Source organism: Rhamphochromis sp. 'chilingali' (genome assembly GCF_963969265.1).
Source record: "Rhamphochromis sp. 'chilingali' genome assembly, chromosome: 7".
Lineage (NCBI taxonomy): Eukaryota > Metazoa > Chordata > Actinopteri > Cichliformes > Cichlidae > Rhamphochromis > Rhamphochromis sp. 'chilingali'.
The window spans coordinates 14553230-14578295 of NC_137934.1; the positions used below are offsets into that span (position 1 = coordinate 14553230).

Sequence of the window (25066 nt, forward strand, 5' to 3'; positions counted from 1 at the left end):
GTTATTGTTCTAAATAAAGTTCATTTAAAAAAACAAAACAAAACAAAAAACCTCACAGGGAGACGCCATGTTGTTTATACGGAGTTTATTCTCGTCTTCTTCCGGTTGACGTTCAGGCTCTCTCACGGTGCAGCGCCACCTCAGGTCAAATTATGTCATGCTCTAATGTATCGTGTTTTTCTTTTCTGTGCTTTAATTTGTCTACAAAGTGAAAATAACCATAAGAGCTTTTAAGTATACACAGACATGCGCTTCTTAAATTTAGCTTAATTGGCTCCACAGGTAGGAAGTAAAAAAGTAAAAAAAAACTTCCTTGCTGTACTTAATTTTTACTCCCTACATTTTTAAACAAATATCTGTAGTTTCCACTCCGTATTTTTGACAGAGAGGAGGGCTGGGTAGCCGTAGTTTTTGTTGACCGCTGCGCTGCACAACATGTTTCGCTTTGTTACATTAGAGCCTGTGATGTTTTAAGAGTCTGAATCAGGAGCTGATGACATTACTCTGTAAACTCTCAAAGCACTTTAATAAACAAGCAAACAATTCCACCTCTTGCATTATTGCGTAAAGTTGACAGCGTGTCAGGCAAATAGGCAGGCTCCATCCCTGGCCTCTAGCGACTGTGGAAGTCGCTACAGTAATGTTTGCATCAGTCTATCAGATGAATCCCCTCCAAGTCCAATATTTACATCAGTTACAGTGATAATGCTTGGTGTCTACTTTCAGCCACCGCAGTAGAATGCCAGGAATGAATCTCATTGAAATTGTAGTTGCATTTGCTATTTAATTTAATTGTCATGGATGATACACAGACAACCCAACAGCAAACAGAGGAAAACAATGGGCCACGTGGGACACAGGGGCAAGGCAAAGTAACAGAAACCTAAAGCCTAAGAATATAACACAAGAAGAAAACAATAAAGAGAACCAAAAACATACATAAGAATAATCAATGAATATAAATGAACAAACACAAAACACTGGGTCACAGACTCAGTACCATGACAGTTAAATGTACATAATAAATACTTTAAATCAGATGACAATGTAGCTGACACTGTGTTTATTAGTGTGTGGTCAACCACAAATCTTCATACTGTCATCCATAGATGAGGTCTTTATACAAATGATGAAAGATAATGAAAGAAACTGTTTAATTGATATGAAATGATTGAATTATATGAAATATTATGGCTTTGTCTGCCAGAGTGTTTTTCTGTAAACTACTTTGAACTACTGGCAGTCAGTGAAGTCACTGAAAGGCAAGATTCTATGTTGTGTTGCCGTAGTTTCCAGAGTTTACTTATAAAGCTCACTTACAGAATTCAGTTAGAAAAGTCAAGCATTTGAAAGGTGCACATTTGAAGAAGTATTAACTCAATATTAACTCATTACGGTTTACATTTTCGATTTTAAAGGGTCTCCGAAATTACAATGAAAAAGGAAACAAGAAAAATTACCACTCCGGCCGATAAGAAAGATTCAGGAGATCAAGGTAAGTAAAATAATAAAATAAGAACCTGGTAAAATCCAAATCCTAGAAATGTTGACACTGTGTGAATCATTTTTGAAGCAATTGAATCATATGTTTGATTGAAAATAGCTTTAATACAAGATGTCTAATCAAAGGAAGGTTACCGGTCTTTTGGTAAAATAATGTAATAAGTTTATTCTTGGACTCAACAGTAAAAACAGACCAACAAGTGTCATCAAGATCTAAGACTTAGTAAACCTAGTATCAATTCGCACTGGTCAGTTTTTTTAATCCCAAGAATAAACTTGTGATCATTTAAGCAAAAGCAATTTCAAATTCTTTGCCATCAAACTTCTTCCAGTCCTGATGTCGGGGACTCTTTTTCACCACTGTGTTGTTGTCGTCGTTTATAGATTGTAAGAGCAGGACTGCTAAAAGAAAGGCCAGTCCTGAAAAGAAGACCCCAATAAAAAGGAGGAGGGTCGCTGAGCAGGCTGGTCCTTCCACCAGCTCAGATGTGGTCAAAGGAGTGAAGCGCAAGGTTGTGCAAGATGAAGAGGGCACAACAAAGAAAGCAAAGAAGGCTAAACTTCTCGACCATACGAGCGGTGACAAGGAGCAAGCATCCTCCTCGTTGGACTCTGGTAAAGGTAGGCTAATTAGTTGAATAAGGGGGTAGATTAAGTGTGGTTGCTAGGTTTAAGATATTGGTGTTTAGTGTTTGTGTCTATCATCCAGTGAGCTGATGTGCTTTTGGTGTTTTCCACATCTCCAGACTTGAACAACAAACAGGAGTGCACAAAAAATGGCAAAAGAAAGGCCACGGGAGACAACAGAGAGTCACCCAAGAAAAAAAAAAGGAATGTGGACCAGGGCAAAAAATCAGTGGCAGACCAAAAACGTAAGTAGCAAGCAGCTTGGGTTTTATATTCAGGGGAAGGGCAGAAGGAACATTTAGGCTACAGAGGAGAGTAATTTGTGTCACAGCTGTAATAAAACAAGATTTGCTGTTTTGTCTGTTCAGGTGAATTCCAAGCCAGATATGTGGAGGAGCACCAGCTCGGAGAAGGAGGCTGCGGAGCAGTGTTTTCTGGCTACCGGATAGAAGATCGTTTTCCAGTAAGTGTTCAGATGATGGTAGTAAGACAGGCAGTAACGCAGATAATGGATAATATCGTAAACTGAGACGTCTGCTGTGTTTCCACCTTTCATTATGTCATACTGAGGAAATGCTCACCAATGCTCTGTGTCTTCTAGGTTGCCATCAAACACATTCCCAAAAATAAAGTCTACTGCAAAGTGGCGGTAAGCGTCCAACACTTGAATTAGTTTTACATTACTGGATTGAATGCGGCGTTCCTCATCATCCACTTTGTTGTAATATTTCAGGATGAAAATGGGAAGATGCTCTCGGTGGAAGTGGCCATTATGCTTAAACTTGCAGGTGAAGCAGAAGGGTCAGTGGGAATATCAGCACCTGTGTCCTTGCTGGAGTGGTTCGACTTTGGCAAAGAGCTGATCCTGGTGCTGGAGAGACCTGTCCCTGCTGTGGACCTGCAAAAATACAAAGCAGAAAATGGAAGAGCTTTACCAGAGGACAAGGCCAAGGTAGGTTGACTGGGAGAGCCTTAGACTGTACAGCATTCAATCAAGGCAGAAAAGCATTAACTCATTATTGTGTTTTTCATCTTTTCCAGGTCATTCTGAAGCAACTAGTTGATGCTGTAAAGGAACTTGAGGAGAAACACATCTTTCATCGGGACATCAAGGGACAAAACATTCTGATTGAGACCGGCTCAGATGTGCCTCGAGTTCGCATCATTGACTTTGGACTGAGCTGCTTTGTTAAACAGCGATCTCTGTATCGCATCTTCTATGGTAACATATTCTGCTCCTGCTTTTCACAGATGTAACAATTTGTGTCTTTTGTTTTAGAAGAAATTGCAATTGTGTCTGTTTGTTAGGCACTCCTCTTCACATCCCTCCCGAGTGGTACATTAGGAGCTGCTACAGGTGTGGACCCACCACGGTGTGGCAAATGGGAGTGGTGTTGTATGAAGCGCTTCATGCACGATACTTTAGTACCGCGAGGTTCCTCACAAAGCAACTGAGCATCAAAAAGCGTCTGTCCACAGGTAAGAAAACTTCACACTTCCACATTCACTGATGCCTTGGATCACTAGAACTATCATCTTCATCTTTTTGATCTTTTCTTTCTTTCAAGAATGCCGGAATTTCTTGGACGCATGTTTAGCTATAGTCCCGGAGAAGCGCCCAACACTGGAGGAGCTCCAGCTTCACCCCTGGCTAAGATAACACACACAAACACACAATTCACACCTTATCATGTAAGTGTGATACATTGTAGTAACTTCCTTTCTTTTTTCTGTTGGACAGGAATAGATAGAGTGGGTCAATCTTAAAAAATAAATAAATAAAAATTTAGCTTTTTCGGAGTTCCTGTAACCCCCCCAGCCATCCCAGGAAAGGGGATCTCTCTTTGAATGGGCTTTCCCGAGGTTTCTTCCCATCGATCTGGCCCCCTGGGGAGTTTTTCCTCGTCTTCATAGAGAGCTTGGGCTGGGTCAGGAGCTCCATCAAAACTGTCTTTATTTGATGACATTAAAGTCATCAAATAAAGATGTGTTTTACTTAAAGTAAAATTTGATCAAAATAAAACTTGTTTAATTCATCTTTGCTGAAGATTCTCCTTCATTACTATTTTGTTTTGTTTTTTTTTACCCATGGTGCATTTTGACAAATAAGAAAACTGAATCAGGTTAAAGTGTGCACAAAGACAGTCACACTGCAAATGATCTGAAGACTTGCATCTGTTGCTCTAACCCCCAACTAGTTTAGACAGATTTCCTGGTTCTACCAGAGGTTTTTTCCTTCAAGAAGGGAGTTTTTCCTTCCCACTGTTGCTGAGTGTTTGCTCATAGTGGGTTGTAAAAGCATAAAAGTTAATAAGAGGCATTCATAGCAGAGTTATCACAGAGGGAACTATATAGCTTAAATGTACAATTTCTACAGGACGAATTATAACTTCATTATGTATAAAAGCTCCTGTGGATAATTACTCCTATTTGTAACTTTACACAAGAGAAAGTTTGCTGTCACACTATTTATAACAGGTTGGGTTTTGTCCTCTGAGTTGAGCCTTTGGTTGCAGTTTATTGAAGAATTTCCTCTAAAGTAGCTGTTGATAAAGATTTAAGGTCCTGTTTATATACAGAAATATGCTTTAGTTCATGTTTTTTTACATGTCTGCCTCAGTGGATCAGTAGAAGATCTGGCACAGGAAACTAGATGATGAAAAAAGGTTACGAATACACATATATATCTATATAGATACAGATATACTCATGGTGGGTTCACGCCCTCGGCCCACGCCCCTCTGAGGAGGAAACACCTGGGCCTCATCAGTGCAGCCAGCATTTAAGCCAGGGAGTGGCTTCTACTCATCGCTGGATCGTTGTGTGTGACTCGCGTCAGTGCAGCCCGGCTCTCAGCAAGTTCTCATTTGCTTCCCTGTGCAAAACCTCTAACGTGTGTTTCCTTCTGTACATAGATCCCCTGGACCCGACTCTGCATTCCCCGAGCGGATTCCCTTTTTGTGTGAGTGTTTGGAGAGAGAGTCAGAAGAGGAGCAAGTGTCTTTTCCCTACCTGGATTTCCCCGGAGCCTTTTCCCTGTCACCGCTTTGTATATAGCACTATCCCCTGCACTGTTTGTATATACACCTGGTGGAACTGTAATAAATACTGACTGTGCCTCTGAGTCCTGCATGTGAGTCCTCAAGCGAACCGTGACACCCACACAGATGAGAGCTTAGCTCTCTCTCTTAAAATTTGAGTTATAAAGTCAGAAGTTATCACTGACAGAGATCCATGTTCTTTTAACATAAGAAAGAATATTTGCTGAAATTGACATTAATCCAAGCCCTTAAAACGCCATTTTGGATTAAGCATTTCCTTTTAGAAAAGTCTTCAATGAGCAGGAAGCTCCAGTACTGAAAAAAGAAGCCAACATCAACTGCTAAACGTGCTAAAAGTAAGTAAGTCCCTGTAGACTCCTATGATCAAAACACATACAGTATAAAAGTTATAGGTTACAGATCTGAAAAGTAAAACAAATGTCAAAGTGCAAAAAGACTTATGGTCCCATAGAAGTCTATTCCATTTGCCTGGAATTAGGTGAACACCTTTGTGACAAATTTAATGGCTCAGTCATTTGTTTCATGTCATATTTAATAAAAGACTGACATGGTGGCATGTTGAATTGTCCATTTTGCACATATTTGGTCATTCTAAGCGTCAGAAGGGGAAAGATCATTCTGGGAATGCCTACTGGCGAAGGATGTGTGACTGACAAGTCCAGTGTGTGAAGTTTAACTACAGTCTAAGGAGCGTGGAAAGAAAAGCATCTGGACTTCTTTAAGTTTCTTGAAGATGTTTCACCTCTCATCTGAGAAGCTTCTTCAGTTCAGAATTTCTTCAGAGAACTGAAGAAGCTTCTTGAATGAGAGGTGAAACGCTCTTCAAGAAGCTTAAAGAAGTCCAGATGCTTTTCTTTCCAAGCTCCTTAGACTACGATGACCTGAACGACTGAGAACCTTAACAGACAGTTCTTCCCTTCATTCATCATGCCTGATTTCAAAACACCAAGATGGCAGTCGTGAAAACACTCATCTTGAGTCTTCATGGGACTACGGTGAGATCAGTTATGCCTCTTATGATGCTGTCCCAGACTTCAAAGCAGTATAAAACATGTTTGCATCCTGTAACAACTCCCACTTCCCTCATTACCTTCTGTGTATTTATAGTTTTGTATGACTTCTTATGTTCCTGTTAATAAAGACCTGCCTTTGAGTTCATCCCCGTGTGTCTAGAGCCGTGCATTTGGGTCCTCTCTTGCCTTCACACAGCCGCCGCACGACAGAACGACGCAACCACGAAATGGACCCAGCAGGCTCCGCCCGTGAGGGAGATATTCTCCGTGTACAGAGTCTGGTGCAACGAATAACCCGCGCCTCGGACTCACGGACAATTTCCGTCGGACTTAACGCCATAAAGGCAATAATCGAGGGAAACCCTTTCCTTCACCAGCTCACCTGCTATGAGGGCTTTATTGACGAACTGAGCCGAGCCAAGGAGGCATTACAAGCTCGTGAGCTGGCAGACAGTGTCTGTTCCCGGGATTCCACACCACAGCGACTGCAGACGGAGATCTCCGCCAGTCAGCCGCCGCAGCAGCAGCGAACTAAGCTCGCCGCGACGGCATCGCAGCAGCAGACGGGGCTCTCGGTATCGCAACAGCGGCTGCTAAAACGAGAGGGTTTTTTGGCGCTGCTGCCGCGGAGCCCTTCTCCATCCCCTCTCAGCTCTGACCGTCGCTCTCCCGCTGCTTTCCTAGCAGCGATGAGGTCGGACGATGAAGAGGAGACCGTCACCCCCGCATCATCACCGGTTTCCCCCGTCACCTCCGTTCCCTCATCAAGGAGGAGACGCCGTCGCCGGTCCTCTCCTCAGCCGGATTCCGGGACTACTGAGCAGCCGGCTGGGGTGAGTGACAAAGACACTCTTTCTGTTCACTCTGAGGCTAGTTCTCACTACTCTGAATGCAGGAATGCAAACTCTGTGACTCTTGCCGTAGGCTCTAAAGGCTCACGATCTGTAAATGTTGAATCCGAACCCGAACTTCTTATGAACCGTTGTACTGCCCGGAGGGTCAACTCAGAGACCGTTTCTCCTACGTTTGGACTCATATTTGAGAAAGATTATCCTTCGCTAGTGTTTCCTAGGTCTGAAAACTTGAAGTCAGCATTTCCTGAGTTAGAGACACCTGCTTCTGTGCCCTTTACCTGTGTGTCTGCTGAGAATGATTGTTTTGCAGTTAAGCTCACCACTGGGGCTTTAAAACCTGCCTCCTTAGATGTTAAAGCAGTAAAATCCAAGACTGTAAATGTTCCTGTGATAGCTCGACCCCAGCTCGTTACTTCTGAGCCATCACCCCAGGGGAAAGTCCATTCTGACGTATTTACTGATTCGAATGTTCTTGAGTCAGGGGGCTCTACACCCACCACTGTTTTCCCTAGGTTTACTGCTTCCAGCGATCCGGAGGTAAAAGACTTTGTTTCATCTGCCTCTCCGGTGCACAGACCTATGTTTACATCGGCTATTAACCCCTCCTCTGTCAGTATAAGCATGGTTAGCTCCGAAGAAAGAAGCTCTAAGACTGTTGGTGCATCAGCTGATCACATTTCTCTAGAGTCTGTAAACACTGAAGGTGGTGCATTAGTGCCTGTAAGCTACAGCTTTAGCACACTTAACGCTATGAAGTCAGAGCGCTGTTCCTCATCCGCTCACTCAGGGCAGGGAATTGATCTCTTGCAGACTGTTCTTTCTAGGCCCGCCTCCCAGGCCCCTTGCGTTCTAGGGATAGCTGCGGCCCAGCACTCCCCTGCACCTATCTCAGTTCCCCAGGTGAGGGGGGCTGGCGCCCAGCTGGTCCCTGTTCCGGTTTCCGGGTCGACTGAGGCTCTGCTGGTCCCTGCACCCGTATCAGCTCCTCGGGTGGGGACAGCAGCCGCCCAGTCCCTGCCGAAATCTGTGCCAACCACTGAGGTGGGGCCCGCCAGGACCCAGCCGATCTCTGCACCTGTACCTGCTCCTCAGGTGGGAGCGACTGGTGTCCAGCAGGTGCCTGCACCTTTCATCCGCATTGTAGGCTCAGGGGACCCGACACCACCACCTGTCCAACATTCGCTCCCACAACCATCATTACACTCAGCTGCACAGGATGCTCCTCAGTCAGTCAGTCAGTCAGCCTTCTCCTCAGTGTACAGTCCAGCCTTCTCCCCAACCGCCATTACTACCACTAGTTCAGTTTGCTACCCAGTCTCCCTCAGTTCAATCTGTAGCTCTGCCTCCTGTGTCCCCGCTGGCTCTGTCTCCTGTGTCCCCCGCACCTCAGTCAGCTACCCCACCACAAGCTCAATTTTCACCTCTACCATCACTTCAGTCATCAGTTCAGTCTGCCACTCAGTCGCCCGTAGCTCCATCATCCACACCATCACCCGCTTCTCTTCCACCACAACCATCACGACACTCAGCCATTCAGGCTGCTGCTCAGTCAGTCATTCAACCTGTAGTCCTGTCATTAATGCACTCCTTAGCTGAACCATTAGCACAGTCACCGTTAACTCAGTCATCCACTCCACCGCCCACTCCACTGTCACCACAACCATTACTACAGCCATCAGTTTGGTCCCCTGTAGCAGTTTGGTCTTCTGGTCAGCTTAACATTCAGCCAGGGGTCCCGATACCCTCTGGCGCTACATCAGCTCCGGCTGGAAGCTCGGATGAGCCCATCCAGCACTCCGCGGCTTCCACGCTGCCACCTGCCTTGTCCGCTGGGGGTTCTGGAGAGCCCAGCCAGCCCTTCCTCGTCTCCGCTGGAGGGTTCGAGGGGCCCGGCCTCCGGTCCCGCTCTGTAACCGCCGCCTTCCACACGGCCGGCCTCCGGATCTGTTCTGCCGCCGTTGCCGTCCGCAAGGGCTGTCTGGAGTCAGCCCTTGAGGGGGGGTATTGTCATGGTCCTGGGTCATTTTGACCCAGTGTTCTCAGTTTTCCTGTGGTTTTGTATTTTGTTCCTTATGTCCATTGGATTGTTTGGTTTGGTAGTTGGATTCCCCCTGTGTCCATGCTTTTATTGTGGTGTTTGTTCTGGTACCGTGTTCCCGTCCGTTGTGTTCTGTGTTCTCCTCATCCCCTCGTATTCATCCTTGTTCTCTGCCTCTCTCTCTGTGCTCATCTCTGTGTACTGTGTTGTGTTTAAGGTCCACATCTTGGTGTCAGTATTTTCAGTTTCGTGTCCTCCCTGCTCGGTCATGAGTAATTGTCTTCAGCTGTGTTCCCCGTGTGTTCCCACTTCCCTCATTACCTTCTGTGTATTTATGTCAGAGTGTCCCTTTGTTCTGTGTTGCGTCATCCTTCTAGGTTGTGTGCATTTCCCGTGTCTTCCCAGCGCCTCAGCTTTAGTTTCTCCCAGTATAGTTTTGTATGACTTCTTATGTTCCTGTTAATAAAGACCTGCCTTTGAGTTCATTCCCGTGTGTCTAGAGCCGTGCAATTGGGTCCTCTCTTGCCTTCACACAGCCGCCGCATGACAGTTAATACTTCTCATGGATATCTCAGATCTCCATCACAAATAAAATAATAAAGGGCCATAATAAGAGTTAGAAATCCATTGTTACCGCTCAAGCTCCAGTCTGGCCCTCTCCTCCTCCAGCCGAGCCTGGATCTCCATATTAAGGGCAACTTCCAGCTGCTGCTGTGTCAGCTCCAGCTCCCTGATCCTCTTCTTCTGTTGTTCAGCCTCCTTTTCCTTCACCTGCATCTCAGCCTGCATGCTGTCTTTTATCTATGCACACACACACAGCTACATAAACAGATGCACCAACAGAGCGGTATAAACTGACCTATTCCTGAATCACCTTTTCCTGGACTGTCATAACCATTTTTCCAAATCATTAAAGATGTGAATTTTATAATGACAGTCAACATTTTGCTGCAGTTCTCAAAGATCAAAGTCAAGGAGAAAAGACTCTGTACATAATTGGTGTCAAGTGGAAAACTTTTTTTTTACCATCTCAGCCTCTTTCAGCTGTCTTTCCAGTTCCATCTGCACCTCCCTCTGCTTCCTCCGCTCTCTCTCCTCTGCCTCCCTTCGGCGAGTTTCCAGTTCCCGAGCATGCTGTGAAACAGATGAAAGAGCCATTGTTTGGTTTGTGTTTTCACCTCTATCCAGCAGGTGACACTAGGCCATCAGCTTCGAGGTTCAACGTATTGTGCTTTCAGCGGTGCTCTTCTTGATAACTTGGTTGAAGTAAGTGGGTATTTGAGTTCATGTTGCTTTCCTTACAGCTGTAAGTAATCTGCTCATTCCGCTTTTGATCTTTGGCACCAACAAGTGATTTTTTTCCCAGAGAAGTGCTGCTCACAGGAGATTTCCTCTATTTCAGACCATTTTCTATAAACCGGTTAGATGGTTGTACAGTTTCTGAAATACTCAGACAAGCCTGTCCGACACAAACAACAATGCATGTTCAAAGTCATTTAAATCCCATTTGACCTTCAGCAGGTCATCTTATTAATGTATACATGCCTAAATGCACTGAGCTGCTGCCATGTGATAGGCTGATTAGGTATTTGACCTAATGAGCAGCTCAACAGGTGTATCTAACAAAAATGTGGCCAGTGAGTGTACATGGTACTTTTTAAATGGACAAAATGAACTGCACTGGCAGCTGCCCAGTGCCACTATGACTTAGTTAAATAATCACTACCATGGATAGTTTGGTGCATGATGTAATTAACTAATATTACAAAAAAAGATTCTTATAGCCCTCACTTACCTTGATAATGTTTTCAATCTCTAAGTCCTGTTTGTCTTTCTCTTTTTCTGTCTTCTCTGTCTCATGGATAGTCGAGTCATCAGATTGGCTGCCCCTGCTGCTGCAGCTGCTGCGGGCGCTCCGGCTGCGTTCCCGCTGACTGTTTTCCCGCTGGATCCGTCTCTTCAGTTTGAGTTCATGGTGAAGGGAAGACTTTCCCTCACTCTGAAGACGGAGGGCAGTTTGAATGGCTGAATACCAGATGTAAAATCTTGGGTATACTTTCCATTTAACTTTCCGAGTCAGACTGAATAGGATGGGTTATCTTTTAAAAATGAGGACTGGTGTAGCTTTACAGAGTAATTGAATACATGTTTCGGAAAATATGTTAATCCCTTTTGGATAAAGTGGCTGACTGACCTCCACCTGCCGGAGCACCTCTCTGAGAGGTTCAGTAGCCGATGCCATCAGCTCAGTATGGAACGCACCACTGACTGGGAGAGTTTTGGTCCGCATGAACTTTAGGCGCCGAGAGTTTTCCTGGAGGAAATCCAGAGCCTGAGAAGTCAAAGAAGACAGCAGAAATGACAAGAGCAGCTCTAACAACTTTTTTGATGGTTGAGAGAAGACAGAAAAGAGAACACAATAGATTCACGGTATATTAAAGCAGCAAGAATATATGAATGCATTACCTGCTGGTGCCCTGCAATAACCCTGCCATCTGGAAAAAGCTAGTTGGCCACAGAGCACACAGGATTCTCCATCCCCAGACTCTTGCAGTGCTCTTTTGCCTGCAGACTAGGGCTGCCACAAACGATTATTTTGATAGTCGACTAGTCACCGATTATTTTTGCGATTAGTCGACTAATCAGACTATCCACTCTGCCATAGCTCGGCTACAGACTCAGCACCCGAGTGCCTTTATTGTGATCTCGGGTGACTTCAACCATGTATCACTGGACAATACACTACCAACATTCAAACAATATGTGGACTGTCCCACCAGGGGAGAGAAAACTTTAGACTTACTGTATGCTAACGTCAAGGATGCATACAGCTCCTCCTCCCTCCCCCCACTTGGTAGGTCAGATCATAACCTGATTCACCTCACCCCCCGCTATGTGCCAATTGTGAGGAGGGAACCTGTGACCACCAGGACTGTTAGGAGGTGGTCAGAGGAGGCAATAGCGGAACTACAGGGCTGTTTCGAGGTGACCGACTGGGAAACACTCTGTGAGCCTCACGCCGAGGACATCAATGGGCTTACTGAGTGTATCACAGGCTACATAACTTTCTGCACCGACTCCATTGTTCCAGCTCAGACTGTTCATTGTTACCCAAATAACAAGCCGTGGGTGACTAAGGACATCAAAGCCCTCCTCAACAACAAGAAGAGGGCTTTCAGAGGGGGCAACAAAGAGGAGGTGAGGAAGATCCAGGTGTTACTAAAGGACAAGATCAGAGAGGCTAAGGACAATTACAGGAGGAAGCTGGAGTGGAAACTCCAGCAGAACAGCATGAGAGAGGTGTGGAGGGGCATGAAGACCATCACTGGATTCAGGCCAACCAACAGCAGGGGAGCTGAGGGAGGTGAGAATAGAGCCGACGAGTTGAATCTGTTTTTCAATAGATTCGACACCACAGTGTCTGCTCCCACCCCCACAACCTCACCTGCAGTCAGCCTGGAATCCAGAACCACACCACTGTGCCAGCCTCTCTCTTCACATGTTGCCTCCTGTGAGATTCCTGACACCCCTCCCCCACCCATCACCTTCACTCAATACCAGGTTGAGATGCAAATGAGGAGACTTCACTCAGGCAAGTCTGCTGGACCAGACGGAGTGAGTCCCCTTGTCCTCAAGACCTGTGCCCCCCAGCTGTGTGGAGTCTTTCATAAACTGTTTATGCTGAGTCTGAGTCTGCAGAGGGTCCCGGTGATGTGGAAGACATCATGCCTCGTCCCTGTACCAAAGACGCCTCGTCCCAGTGGCCCCCAGGATTACAGGCCCGTGGCACTGACCTCCCACATCATGAAGACCCTGGAAAGGCTCATCCTGGACCAGCTGCGACCCATAGTAAGACCACATCTGGATCCCCTTCAGTTCGCTTATCAGCCTCGTCTCGGAACAGAGGACGCCATCATCTACCTGCTCAATCGTGTCTACACCCATCTGGACCAGCCGGCGAGCACTGTGAGGGTCATGTTTTTTGACTTTTCCAGTGCTTTCAACACCATCAGGCCGACCCTCCTGGGTGATAAGTTAGCAGCGATGCAGGTGGATGCTTCTCTGGTGTCCTGGATTGTTGATTACCTGACAGGAAGACCACAATATGTACGTCTCCCACAGTGTGTGTCTGACAAGGTGATTAGCAACACAGGGGCACCACAGGGGACTGTCCTCTCCCCCTTCCTCTTCACCCTCTACACCACAGACTTCAGCCACTGCACAGAGACCTGCCATCTTCAGAAGTTTTCTGATGACTCTGCGGTGGTTGGATGCATCAGCAGGGATGATGAGACAGAGTACCGGGCTGTGGTCGACTCCTTTGTCACGTGGTGTGAGCAGAATCATCTGCAGCTCAACGTGGCAAAGACCAAGGAACTGATCGTGGACTTCAGGAAGACCAGGAAACACTTGACCCCTGTTTCAATCCAGGGGGTCAGTGTTGACATTGTGGAGGACTATAAATACCTTGGAGTACACATTGACAATAAACTGGACTGGGCTAAAAACACCACAGCACTTTACAGGAAGGGCCAGAGTCGTCTCTATTTTTTGAGGCGACTGAGGTCCTTCAACATCTGCCAGAAAATGCTGAGGATTTTCTATGAGTCTGTTGTGGCCAGTGCGATCCTCTATGCTGTTGCATGCTGGGGGAGCAGGCTGAGGGTCGCAGATGCCAACAGACTTAATAAACTGATCCGTAAGGCCAGCAATGTTGTGGGGATGGAGCTGGACTCCCTCAAGGTGGTGTCGGAGAGGCGGATGCTGTCCAAGATAAAGACAATGTTGGATAACACCTCCCACCCACTCCATGACATGTTGGTCAGTCACAGGAGCTCGTTCAGTGAGAGACTGAGATTACCGAAAAGCACCACTGAACGACACAGGAAATCATTCCTGCCTGTGGCCATCTCCCTGTACAACGCATCCACTTAACACACTGTTTGCTGCTACAGCTACACATGTTTCTTTTCCAACTATTTATTTATAAGTGACTTATGTATGTATGTATGTATATATATGTATATATTGTACTATTCTTAGTTAGCGTATTGTCTGTCTTGTCTTAATGTTGGTTTAAAATGGAGCACTGTAACAAAAAATAATTTCCCCCAGGGATCAATAAAGTATTCTGATTCTGATTCTGATTCATCATCCATTGGATGTAAAACGTTCAGCTTATTGCACCAGCAGCATCTGCTCTTATATAACTATCATTAGCTTACAGCTTTAAGTGTTTAAGGTATGTGCTAACTAAAAATAAAGACAAGATGATAGTTTATTAAATTTTAATGAAATTTGCAGATTGTTTCGGTGAAGTTTAATAAACTCCTTGCTATCTAAAATATAACAGGACACCGGAGAATATTCTCGAGCATCTCACACTTCTGATAATCAGCTGTCTGCTTGACGTTTATTCAGCTGTGTAAAAACTATAACTTTAATCTCAGCAAAACAGATTTACTCAGGAACAAATAAAATACTAAAATAAGCCAAACAATAACATTTTTAAGTTATCTAAGTGACTTATATATCATGTTTAACCTGAGCAGCGAAAGACAGCGGTGTGTTTGAAAACGATCTGCCGGGAGTCCGGTGTTCTCACGGCTCTAGTGAGCCTTGCCCCGGCTAGCTATCGAGCTAGTGGGTAACAGACGTCTCCGAAAACATCGGAGCGCTTTTGAAAATATGTGGTGTCTTGATAAACTGAGCAGATATTTGAGGTTTACACAGCTACATTCTCGCCTGAAAATATGTTAAACGTTTATTTTGTGACCCAGAAAGAATAATAAGAGTAATATTAAAACTAACTAGCTGCCGCCATTGTTGGAAACTGAGCTAGGCCGCGCTATGAATTCTGGGACACCGCTGCTTCTTCTTCTTCTTCTTCTTCTTCTTCGGGGTTTAACGGCTGGCATCCTTGTATATGCAGTGCTGCCATCTTCTGTTTCAGTCCGTTATTACACTCTTAAATCCTACACTGTTAAAAAAATCCGTAAATTTAGGGGTCCCTTTACCGTGGATTTGCTACGGATTCGCTCCGTTTTGCGAAATACGGAAAGTTTGCTGTTGCGCAAGGCAGAATTTTCTCCCCCAGCCAGAATATTCCGACGCCATTACTTTCAGTGCGGTCAGTGCCTACCTAAATTTCTGCAAGTCACAAGGAAAGTTGGAAACAGGTTGGTTGTGTGGAATGAGAATGAGAATGGAGTGCCACCTTGTTCCCCCTCGTACATTAAATGGTCTCGATAGGCAGTTGGTAGTGGTGTGTATGTGAGTGGACGTTTGCTGCTAGCTGCGTTAGCATTAGCCAGCCGCCTGCGCTTCGTAAGTACATCAAAAACCATTTTTTCCCTCCCTCTTACATGAAATTTGGTCTCGATAGTCAGTTGGTAGCCGTGTGTGTTTCATGGTAACATTTGAATGTGTGGGTTTTGCGTTATTTTGAAGCGTGGTTTGCCCAACTAAAGTTAACGTTAGCCCATAAGTTGGATGCGCGCGCTTGTGTGTGTGTGTGTGTGTGTGTAAATTAGCCACATGTGTGTATTGTTATAGCTCGCTGTGTTACGTTAGCATGCAACTGAACATGGTAATAATTAAAAGGGGTGATAGTTAAGTAGAATCAGATTTCATTGCAGAAAACATTGCAGCCCAAAGAGAGTGGCCCATGCAGCCCAACGCAGATTACTTATTTGAAGGTACCTGAAAAGTGAATATGCTTCACTGTGCTGATATAAATTTATTGTTTTCATATTGATTCTGTTCTGATTCTGGCTATCCGTCAATTGGCAAATTCAATCTCTTAAAAATGTTGACTTGTAACATTTGTGGCTTTAACGCTCGGTCTTCAACTGATTACTTGAAACACTGCCGAACACACAGAAATAATAATAATGTATCTTTTTTATGTGGCCATAGGGATTGCAGAAGGAAGTTTAACACATACAGTAGCCTTGCTGTGCATATGTCACGAGCTCATGTAGACAGAAGGAGCACACAAACATGGAACCGTAATGTGTCTGTACAGTTAAGGTGCTTGTTTAATTTTTGCAGCAGTGAATATGATGATCTTAAAACTTTAAAGTGTCATTTGAGTGGTCACATAGATGAGGGTTTGACTGTAACGTGTCCCTTTGATGGATGTTCTAAGACATTCAATGTAAAGTCATCCCTAACGCATATTTCCAGATACCATAAAGGGTGGGATGTTACCAAGATAGCCCCAGTTCATATATGTGAACTAACAGAACGGTCTTTCCAAGGTGAAGGATCACATGTAGAACCTGAAGAACCTGAAAGTTTTAACATTGATGCAGAACAAAGTGATAATTTCTGCAGTGATCAAGTGAAAGACAACTTCACAGAGAGTCTTGCTCAGTTTTACTTGGGTTTACAGGCAAAATATTTGGTTCCAGCCTCCACAATAACAGAAATAGCAAATGAAATGAGAACTATAAGTGATATTCAACAGGAATATACTGTGGATGCACTAGCCTGTGAACTGGGGCAGTATGGTGTTCCAAGGGAGACTGTAACATCTCTTGGGAATAGTATATACGAGCAGAGCCCTATGCACAAGGCATTACATTATTATTTTAAAAGTTGCATTAGGGCAAGTAAGAACTTCATAAATGTAACCAAGTCTCTGGCTGAACGGCACCAGTTGCTTCAGGCTTATCAGTCTTGTGGTACCTTGTTTCGTTCCCAGGTTCATGTCTCAGACTCAACACGGTTCTATCCAGAGCTCTATGACCAGAACATAAAGACAGTGGTTGGAGAATTTGATTTGAACTCAAGTAACTCAGTTGTCACAGAGAGTGTGCAGGTTAAAGGCACTACATATGCAAATGGAATGCTGGTCTTACTGAGCTACGCAAAAGGACTACTGCAGTTAGGACAAATAGCAAGCATTTTTGTAAAAAATGAAACTACTGTCCTACTTTTGCTTTGAGGGAAAACTGCCAGCTGGATACCTGATCTTGGACTCTATGAACTTGATGAAAATGCTTCTAACCTGTTCAGTTGCCATGATTTGAACAAACTTGATGATTATCATCCACTTTATTCTTACCAGAGAGGTACTCGGTGGCTCATTCCTCTTAAACACACACCAACATGGAACTTGTGAAAAACTATGTCAAGAAAGCAATGCCATCGCTCAGTAGCGATCAGATGGATACACTCATGGCTAAACTGGAGGAATTAGGAGTTCTCTCTGTAGATGACCTGAGCCTTGTGGACCCGGAGGACATTAAAGACACTCTGCCATTCATTCAGTGCAAAAGATTCGTCAGAGCTGTCAAAGCATTGGAAGCAGGTGAGTTTTTGCCCCTCTGTTTTAATGCAAGTTTTCTGAAACTACAAAGGTTTATTCCAAAAATGCAAAAAAAAAGTTGCCATCAGCTGTACATGGCAATAATTACTCTATAATTGGTTTTCATAATTAGGTCCATTTGTATTCCTGGTTGACCCAAACTGGACATTGAGGACCAATGTATTAATTGATTTGCAACAATTGTGATGTGTTTAATTTATGGAGATGTTTGTCATGTCATCCATAGATTCACAAACTCCACCGCAGTTCACCCGGCCTGGCCCCTCATCAACACCTGAACCACAGAGGTTTCAGCTGCCCTCAACACCACCTGAGACAGCCGACTCCCCATCCCAAGACGCATATTCTGTACCATGGCACAAATTTCCCTCAAAAGTCATGGATGAGTTGCGTGAAAAAAAGTACATAATGGGGAAAGACAGACGAGAGATGGTTCGGATCGTCGCTGAAGATTACCTCCATAAACACCCAGGAAGACCTGGTAGACAAAAGCTGAGGGAACTCGCCAGTATGATTGTAGGACAATATCCTGCCTCCTTCAAGCTGACAGAGCCGTTTGGAAACAAACCTTTTGCAAAAGATGGTTCTGAAACTCTCTTTCGTCAGCTGGAACACAGAATTGAAAATATGAAGAGGCCACAAAGCTCACTGAAGAGGCAAGCAGGGGGTGAAAATTCAACAAAGAAAAGGCCCAGGAATTCAGATCTGTATGGATGTGTGGCGTGGGATCCAATCATTGAGGGGGCCGTGTGTAGAGAAGACCTGCTGTCTAAACGAGATGAGTTGAAACGTGCCTTTCAAACCCAGGATCTTCAGGTGGGTCTGCAATCATCCATTACAGATACAGAAAGCTTTATTAATCCTCGAAGGGCAATTCGGTTCCTACAGTCCACCATCTAGACATACAACCATTCACACAGCAATAGTATATAGCAGGAGTAATGCGATAAGGTCTGGGTCCAAGTACAATTTAGGACACATTGTGAAATTGTAGATCGTCTGTAGATCACTATGCCCATAGTCAATTGAAATTGATACCCTGTTTTATTATTTTAATTGGTTAGTTTGACTAACTGTTCGACTGTTTGTCTAACTGCCTCATATCTTTAGGAGTCATCTGTTCGAAAATTGATGACTGAAACATATCCCATTCAGCGTGAAATCCTCAACGATGATGATACCACTATTGCCGTTGTAAAGGACGAGTGGCCGTTCCTGTTTGAAGTTCCTCACCTGTTTGATCATGCATCTAAACTCCTTGGCTTCTCTGTACAAAACAAGCTGGCACAGGTGTGTTGTTATTGTTATTATTATGATTGTGCTGTGCTGCTCCATATGGAGAGAATTTTGTCTTTATTAATCAATCAGAAAAAGATTTGCACCCAAAAAGAGAGTTGAGACCAAAAAAGATAAACTGGCAACCAATCAAATAGAATAACTTGGATGAACAATCAAATGGAATAGATTTGAGACCAAAAATCAGGAAGTGACAACCAAAAAAGCAGGACATTTGAGATCAAAACAGAACAGGTTGCAAATGAAAATGAAATAATTCATTTTTATTTTTATTTTTTTCAAAATTCTCTCCATAGCTCCAAACGAAAATGAGTGTTAGTCTTATGTACTTGTACAAAATTAACACCTTGAACCTTGAACAGGAACTTTCCAAAAAAGAAAAGGGGATCAATGACTTCCTTGACTCCAAAGGGATGAAGATGGGCGAAGGTCCAATACAGCTCATCTGTGGCATTTCAAAATACTTCAAGGAAGACTCTTATAAACTCTTCCACAAAAAAGAGGTAGATGTTGTAGATTTTAAACTGTGTGCAAGATAATTATTTGCATCCAGTGGTGAACCAAGTAACCAACCACAGTAGGAAGTATAGATTCCCCTAATTGTGCTGCTGATATTCTCTATAAACTCTCTATCTATAAACTATTTACATTAATGTTTTTGCATAATGGCTACCTCTGTCTGATGAAGACACTAGCAGATAGTCAATTTGCCAGCAGGTTTGTGTGTACTGGAAACATTAATTCATGTATCATGTCTGTCACCAAAACAGATCTCTGCAGATCCTGAAGTCGAACTCCCAGTGACCCCATGCATCCTAATCAGAGGTTTGTAGTTAAATCTTTTTTTGTATCCCAGCAAGCTGTTGTTAGCTGTTGTTATAAGCTGTTGTTGTGTCATATTTATTAAAGAAATGTTTTGCTTGCCTTAAAATATAGGATTTTTTTTTTTTTGTAAATGGTACATGGTTTTTATCTGTGTTTAAGGTGACCAGCAATTCAAGATTGCTGTTGATGGGTTACTTGTCAATGACCACATCACCTCTCCCATTGTGGCCTTGAGCTACGTCTTCTCCATGTTTTATGTCTGCAACGTCCAATACCCACCGGAGATGGCTTTTACTCTCGAATTCATGCAAAGGTAAGCACTCATTGTTTGGAAATACTTTGTAAATGTGACTTTGCCGTGCCTTTCTGCACCTGACCTGCTTTTTGTCAATCTACACTAAACCCGTTTGTCTGAGATGTACAAGCTCAAAATGTGTCGTCACATGCTGTGAGCTTTTAGATCAGCTGTTATTGGCTTATGATCCCCCTGAATATGGATTTGTTCAGAGATTTTGTAGCTCCCTGTTGAAGACTATTGTTGGAATAAATGTGTCATATCTTTTTAAAGGGCAGGTAACATGCTTTTTGCTTTAAATAGTGTCCTAAGTCAATCAATAACAAAACAAACATAACATGATTCCAGTTGGGAAATGGAGCAAAAACATATTTTTCTCAGAATGGTTTGTTGACACAAAATTCGTTTGAGCTATCTCTTTAAAACCATTAGCACCTGAGACCAGGTTATGTCAGTGGTGGTCAAACCTTTTCATGTCAAAGACACACAAACTGAAATTTATTTGGCTGCAGACCCCAAACTCAAAATATGTTGTTCCAGGGACCCCCCCCCCCCCCCCCCCCCCCCGAAGGAAAGACTAAACATATTAATTTAAAAAATACTACATAGTGGATTCATGCCCAAATGTTAATACTTGTACTGATGTGTAACGTGCACTGAATGTCACAGTTTCTCCACTCCATGTTTGAATAACCCCCAGGACAGTCCGTGTTCAAATGTGCTGTTACACCTTTTGATAGGACAATGTCAACTGTGTTTTCTATCCCCTTCTGTGTTCTGTGCATTTATAATATCCCTGCATACACATTGAGGATGCATGCTGTCATGTGTTGGTGATAAGCAGACTTCTCACCCTTGCAAACATTTCTGTATATGCACAGTGTGAATGCATGTGTCTTGAAAAGACAAAGGAAGAGAGCTTAGCCACTGGCACCAGCACCACAACAACATTGGGTTCTAGACAGATGGTCAACTAGAATGATAGAGAGGTTCACACATAGGGGCATATTGAAGAAAACAAATGTAGGATTTTATTGAACTGCTCCACTCCTGTCAAGCCACACTACATGTGCAAACTTTGTCTGCATATCACTATTGTTTTTTTTTTTTTTTTCCCTCAGAGTTTTCTTTGGGGTCAATCCTGAGCGAGGCTCCAAGGCAGAGAAGAAGGGGAAGAAACGGCACTTCATTCCTCCACAGGTGTGCAAGCTGGTTTCTCAGCTGAAGGAATTTGAATGCAAGCAGAAGGAATCTGAATGGGCCATTTGAGCTGTTCTCAGAGCTCAGAAAATACCTTTTTGGACTGAATGTACACACACACACACACACACACACAAAGGCAAATCCAAAAACATGGGGCTTGGGAGTAGAAATACAGATTTTTACAGTATTAGGTGAGTTCAGATGTTTTAACTAGATGCCCACAACACACATGCTGCAGTTTCAAATCCCCCATGTTAAGGGGGAGGGAAGGTGGGCGATATTTGTCATTCCAGTTAAGCTTTTCCTGTCATTGTGGAGTTGGAGGTGTAAGTTTTAATTTTTTTTTAGTTTTAAGTTGTTTTAAGAGTTTTAAAAATCTCTTTATGGCATGTTGCACAGTCATCCTTCTAAGGTCATGGTTGTTATTGCTGCACTGATGTTTTATAGAAAAGTTGTATAATGTAATACTTCTAATGTTCTATTTGTTTTTTGTAGAAAGGTCAGCCACTGGTTGCAGAGCTCTGCCTGTCGGTGTGATATGTGGAGTTGGAGGTGTAGGTTTCTGCATCCTCCTGGAGGGGGCTCCTCATTTTGCACTGACAGGTGAGACAGCAACAGCAATGCTGGCAGTTTTATTGTCTTATTTTGTCATTGTCTTTAACAAATCAATTTGTTATTAATGCCTGTCAGCCTGTGGATGCTAAAAAGTTGCTAGATTTGGCATCTCCCTGTTAAAGGACATGGCTGTACTTCTTTGAGAAAACAGCTGGTTTATGTATGTAAAATTTCTCTGAATGTGAAGGTGATGTTCTGAATGTTTTAATGGTTGTAGTGTAAATATTGCAAATCATTCACCACAAAAAGTGAAATCACTTTAAAGCACTGGCAGCTGTTAAAGGAAATAAATAATTGCTGTGATTCTACATTTGTGCTTTATTGATGGTAAACGGTATAGAGAATGGTACAGAATTAAACATTTTAGGATGACTGAAGTGTCCGTAAATGGTATGGATTGAGTACTTAAATAATACGGAATATTCCATTTTAGGTTTGATGGAACTGTCCGTAAATGGTAAAGAAAAAGTCAGGTAAATCTACGGAAATATCTGTTATAGGGTTTACGGAATTGTCTGTGCAATAACGCCGAAATTTATGGAAAATACGGAATTTTCCATTTTAGGTTTGACGGAAATGTCCGTCAATGGTACAGAAAAACTCGGGTAAATCTACAGAAATATCCGTTTTAAGGTTTACGGAAGTGCCCGTACAATAACGGAAAAAGTGCTGGTAATTAATTACCAGCACTTTTTCCGTTTTATAACGGAATTTTTTTTAACAGTGTACTACTTATTCCTGCGTCTTTTGTGATCTTACAAAGCTTCAAACGCCGCCTCGACTATTAAATCAGTCGTCGACGATTTTGATAGTCGACGTAATCGTGACTAGTCGACTAATCGTGGCAGCCCTACTGCAGACAGGCATAATTATACTGAGCCTGAGGTCTACCAGTGACTGACAGCATCCCACTGGGAACCAGTTCTGAGGCCTTCTGCATAGTCTCCGCTCGCACCTTCACTGCATACAAAGCTAGAAGATGCATAAGGAGTAAATACAGAATATTAACCAAAGTTGTGATTAAAACACCTTTTACAAGTGCACAAAAAACCCCAAAAAAGAAATCTTTCTACCTTCTGCAAAGTTCATCGCCCCAGAAAAGACAAGAGCAGCAAATTCTCCGACACTGAAACCTGCAGCAGCGACACACATCTCAATGGCCTGTGTACAGCAGGAAACAAGTCAAAAAAAAATAAAAAAATAAAAATGTAACAGCCTCCCGATTATGACCGATATATCATTTATGTCACTGATACATCCGTAACTGAAATTAACTCAGAACAATTTGTTTAATTTTTTAAATGGTCATTCAGAATCAGAAGATTATTTACGGTGATGTTTTTGGTGGGAGTGAAACAACAATCTACTGATAAAAACAATAAAAACAAGATGTGATAATAAGAAATAACCACTGTTGGAAGCCTTATTTACTCTACCGCCTTAATCAGGTGCAGTAATTAAAGTTGAAATGAGAAACTTTGCATTTGAAAGATGCTCTTCTACTGGGCACTCAAAATGCTTTCTTACAACAAGCATCATTCATCCACACCTTCATACATAATGTGCGCACATTTTAAATATAAATTAATATTACTGTAGCAGTATTTAAAAAAAAAAAAAAAAGATAAAATGGCCACATTTAAGAAGGCAGGACCTGCAGTTATTGTCCTTTTTCCAGACATTTATCTGGCACTTACTTTGGGGTTTTCTTGGTTGAGTCTCTCCACAGCAGCCAGGGAGGTGACAAACACCGCCGGCTGACAGTGAACCGTTTTCTGCAGCTCGTCCTCGGGGCCCTCCAGACACAGGGACAGCAGGTCGTAACCCAGGATCTTCTGGGCTACGGTGAACATTTCTTTAACGTTGGGGTATTTTAAAAGTCCTCTGCCCATGCCCACAAACTGGCTGCCCTGACCGGGGAAGAGGAGCACGGAGCAGCCGCTGGGGTCTTTTTTGGGTCTCCGCTGAGGCGCCGTGGCTGGCTCGCTGTTCGGGGGAGAAGCGGGAACTTCAGCCGGAGAAGGGTAATCTCCAGCCGTGGAACCGGGCTTGTTGGTGGACAGCGTCCTGCTCAGAGAGACCAGCGACCTGACCTTCCCTCTGGAAGATGCTGCCATCCTGACTGCCACTGATGCCAACATGAGCTGTTCCTCATCCAACGACGTGTCTGCGGATGAAATAAGACGCACAGCCCGCCCGGACAAACTGTAATCACCGAAAGAGTCAACTTTGCTTGAACTCAACTCTGACATCTGCTCGGCATGACACCTCACAGGGAGACGAAAAGAATATTCAGAATACAATTGACAAATGCAAAAAAAACCTCTAAACCATTGACTACAGAGAGATTTAACGTTGTTCGGCAGGATAATGTTGACCAAGGTTGAATCTTTGTCCAGATTAATCTATCCAGCTTATTCCCTAGCCATCCCACCAAGAATTATAAAAGACATAAATAAGGCGAATTTTAATTTCATATGGAAAAATAAACATCATTATATTAGTAACAGGGACTTGATAAAAGATTATGAAGAGGGGGGTTTAAAAGCAATCGATTTTGAAATAATGAATGGCATTTTAAAGATTAATTGGCTACGATCTTTCTTGAAAAATGATAATGAGATGTGGTTCTTGATGCCATCTCTTATTTTCAACAAAGTTGGGGGGATCCTTTTAGTATGTGATTTTGACATTTCTAAACTACCCATAAAACTTTCCAAATTTCATCAACAAGTTTTGTTAAATTGTAAATTAATGTTTAAACATAACTTTAGTCCCCACAATGTTCCATTGTGGAATAATAGGGTGATATTGAATCGGGGGAAATCTATGTTTGTGGACGAATGGATGACAAAACAAATTTGGTCTGTGACACATATAATGGATGAAAATGGAGATATACTTGAATTAAACAGGCTTAATGAGAAATATGACATGAGTTGCTCGTTCGAGCTCTATAAAAAGGTTTCACAGAATATCCCAACAGTCCTTGTAAATACAATAAAGAACAATTTTTCAAATATACAGACTACAAATTTACATAAAGTTAAACTAGATGGTCTTGACTTGGTTAATGGAAAATGCAATAATCCATTTTTGAGGAGGTATTTGGTTAACACCTTATATCCAGGTAGGACAAAATTCTCCCTGTTCCATAAATCTCTTAAGCTAATAAATAAGCCCCAAGCAATCAAATTGCATAGATTTTTAGAAGAGTTTGATTTTTCTTAGCCCCTTATTTAAGTTATGTGTCTTGTTTATGGAACCTCACTTTTAGAGATTTTATGATCCCCCTTGTCTTCTTTATTTCTGTTCCTTGTTTTTCATTCTTTTTTTTATTGTTATTTATTTTTGTATTGGTTATTCATCTTTTTATATTATTATTATGTAGCTGTGTGAA

The 25066-nt window shown here is 43.1% G+C and overlaps 2 protein-coding genes and 1 pseudogene across 8 annotated transcripts; 2 read left to right on the top strand and 1 right to left on the bottom strand.

The window, feature by feature from the left end:
- Nucleotides 1-1434: 1434 nt before the first annotated feature.
- LOC308399815 (serine/threonine-protein kinase pim-2-like) lies at nucleotides 1435-3790 on the top strand (the record flags this gene model as incomplete). The annotated part of the gene is made up of 8 exons (XM_080887243.1): nucleotides 1435-1495; nucleotides 1888-2124; nucleotides 2499-2593; nucleotides 2732-2779; nucleotides 2864-3082; nucleotides 3172-3352; nucleotides 3439-3609; nucleotides 3699-3790. The coding sequence occupies 8 exons, from the start codon at nucleotides 1435-1437 to the stop codon at nucleotides 3788-3790; spliced, it is 1104 nt and encodes a 367-aa protein (XP_080743369.1).
- A 4991-nt stretch (nucleotides 3791-8781) lies between these two features.
- Nucleotides 8782-23942, bottom strand: LOC308399816 (annotated as a pseudogene). The gene is made up of 9 exons: nucleotides 23364-23942; nucleotides 22740-22827; nucleotides 22521-22638; nucleotides 11564-11669; nucleotides 11292-11429; nucleotides 10893-11096; nucleotides 10124-10231; nucleotides 9732-9898; nucleotides 8782-9049 (listed from the first exon to the last, which is right to left on the bottom strand). The product of its transcript is annotated as an uncharacterized misc_RNA (transcript).
- Nucleotides 15111-21974, top strand: LOC308399332 (uncharacterized protein). Of its 6 annotated transcripts, none has more exons than XM_080886548.1 (8): nucleotides 15111-15276; nucleotides 17172-17414; nucleotides 17659-18248; nucleotides 18543-18722; nucleotides 19091-19231; nucleotides 19499-19553; nucleotides 19713-19866; nucleotides 20970-21974. In XM_080886548.1, exons 2-8 carry the CDS (start codon nucleotides 17213-17215, stop codon nucleotides 21115-21117), a joined length of 1470 nt encoding a protein of 489 aa, XP_080742674.1. In that variant the 5' UTR covers nucleotides 15111-15276; nucleotides 17172-17212; the 3' UTR covers nucleotides 21118-21974. The 6 variants fall into 6 exon arrangements, with proteins under 6 accessions (XP_080742674.1, XP_080742676.1, XP_080742675.1 ...); XM_080886550.1 differs by lacking the exon at nucleotides 15111-15276 and adding an exon at nucleotides 15301-15424; XM_080886549.1 differs by lacking the exon at nucleotides 15111-15276 and adding an exon at nucleotides 15360-15428.
- Nucleotides 23943-25066: the final 1124 nt, after the last annotated feature.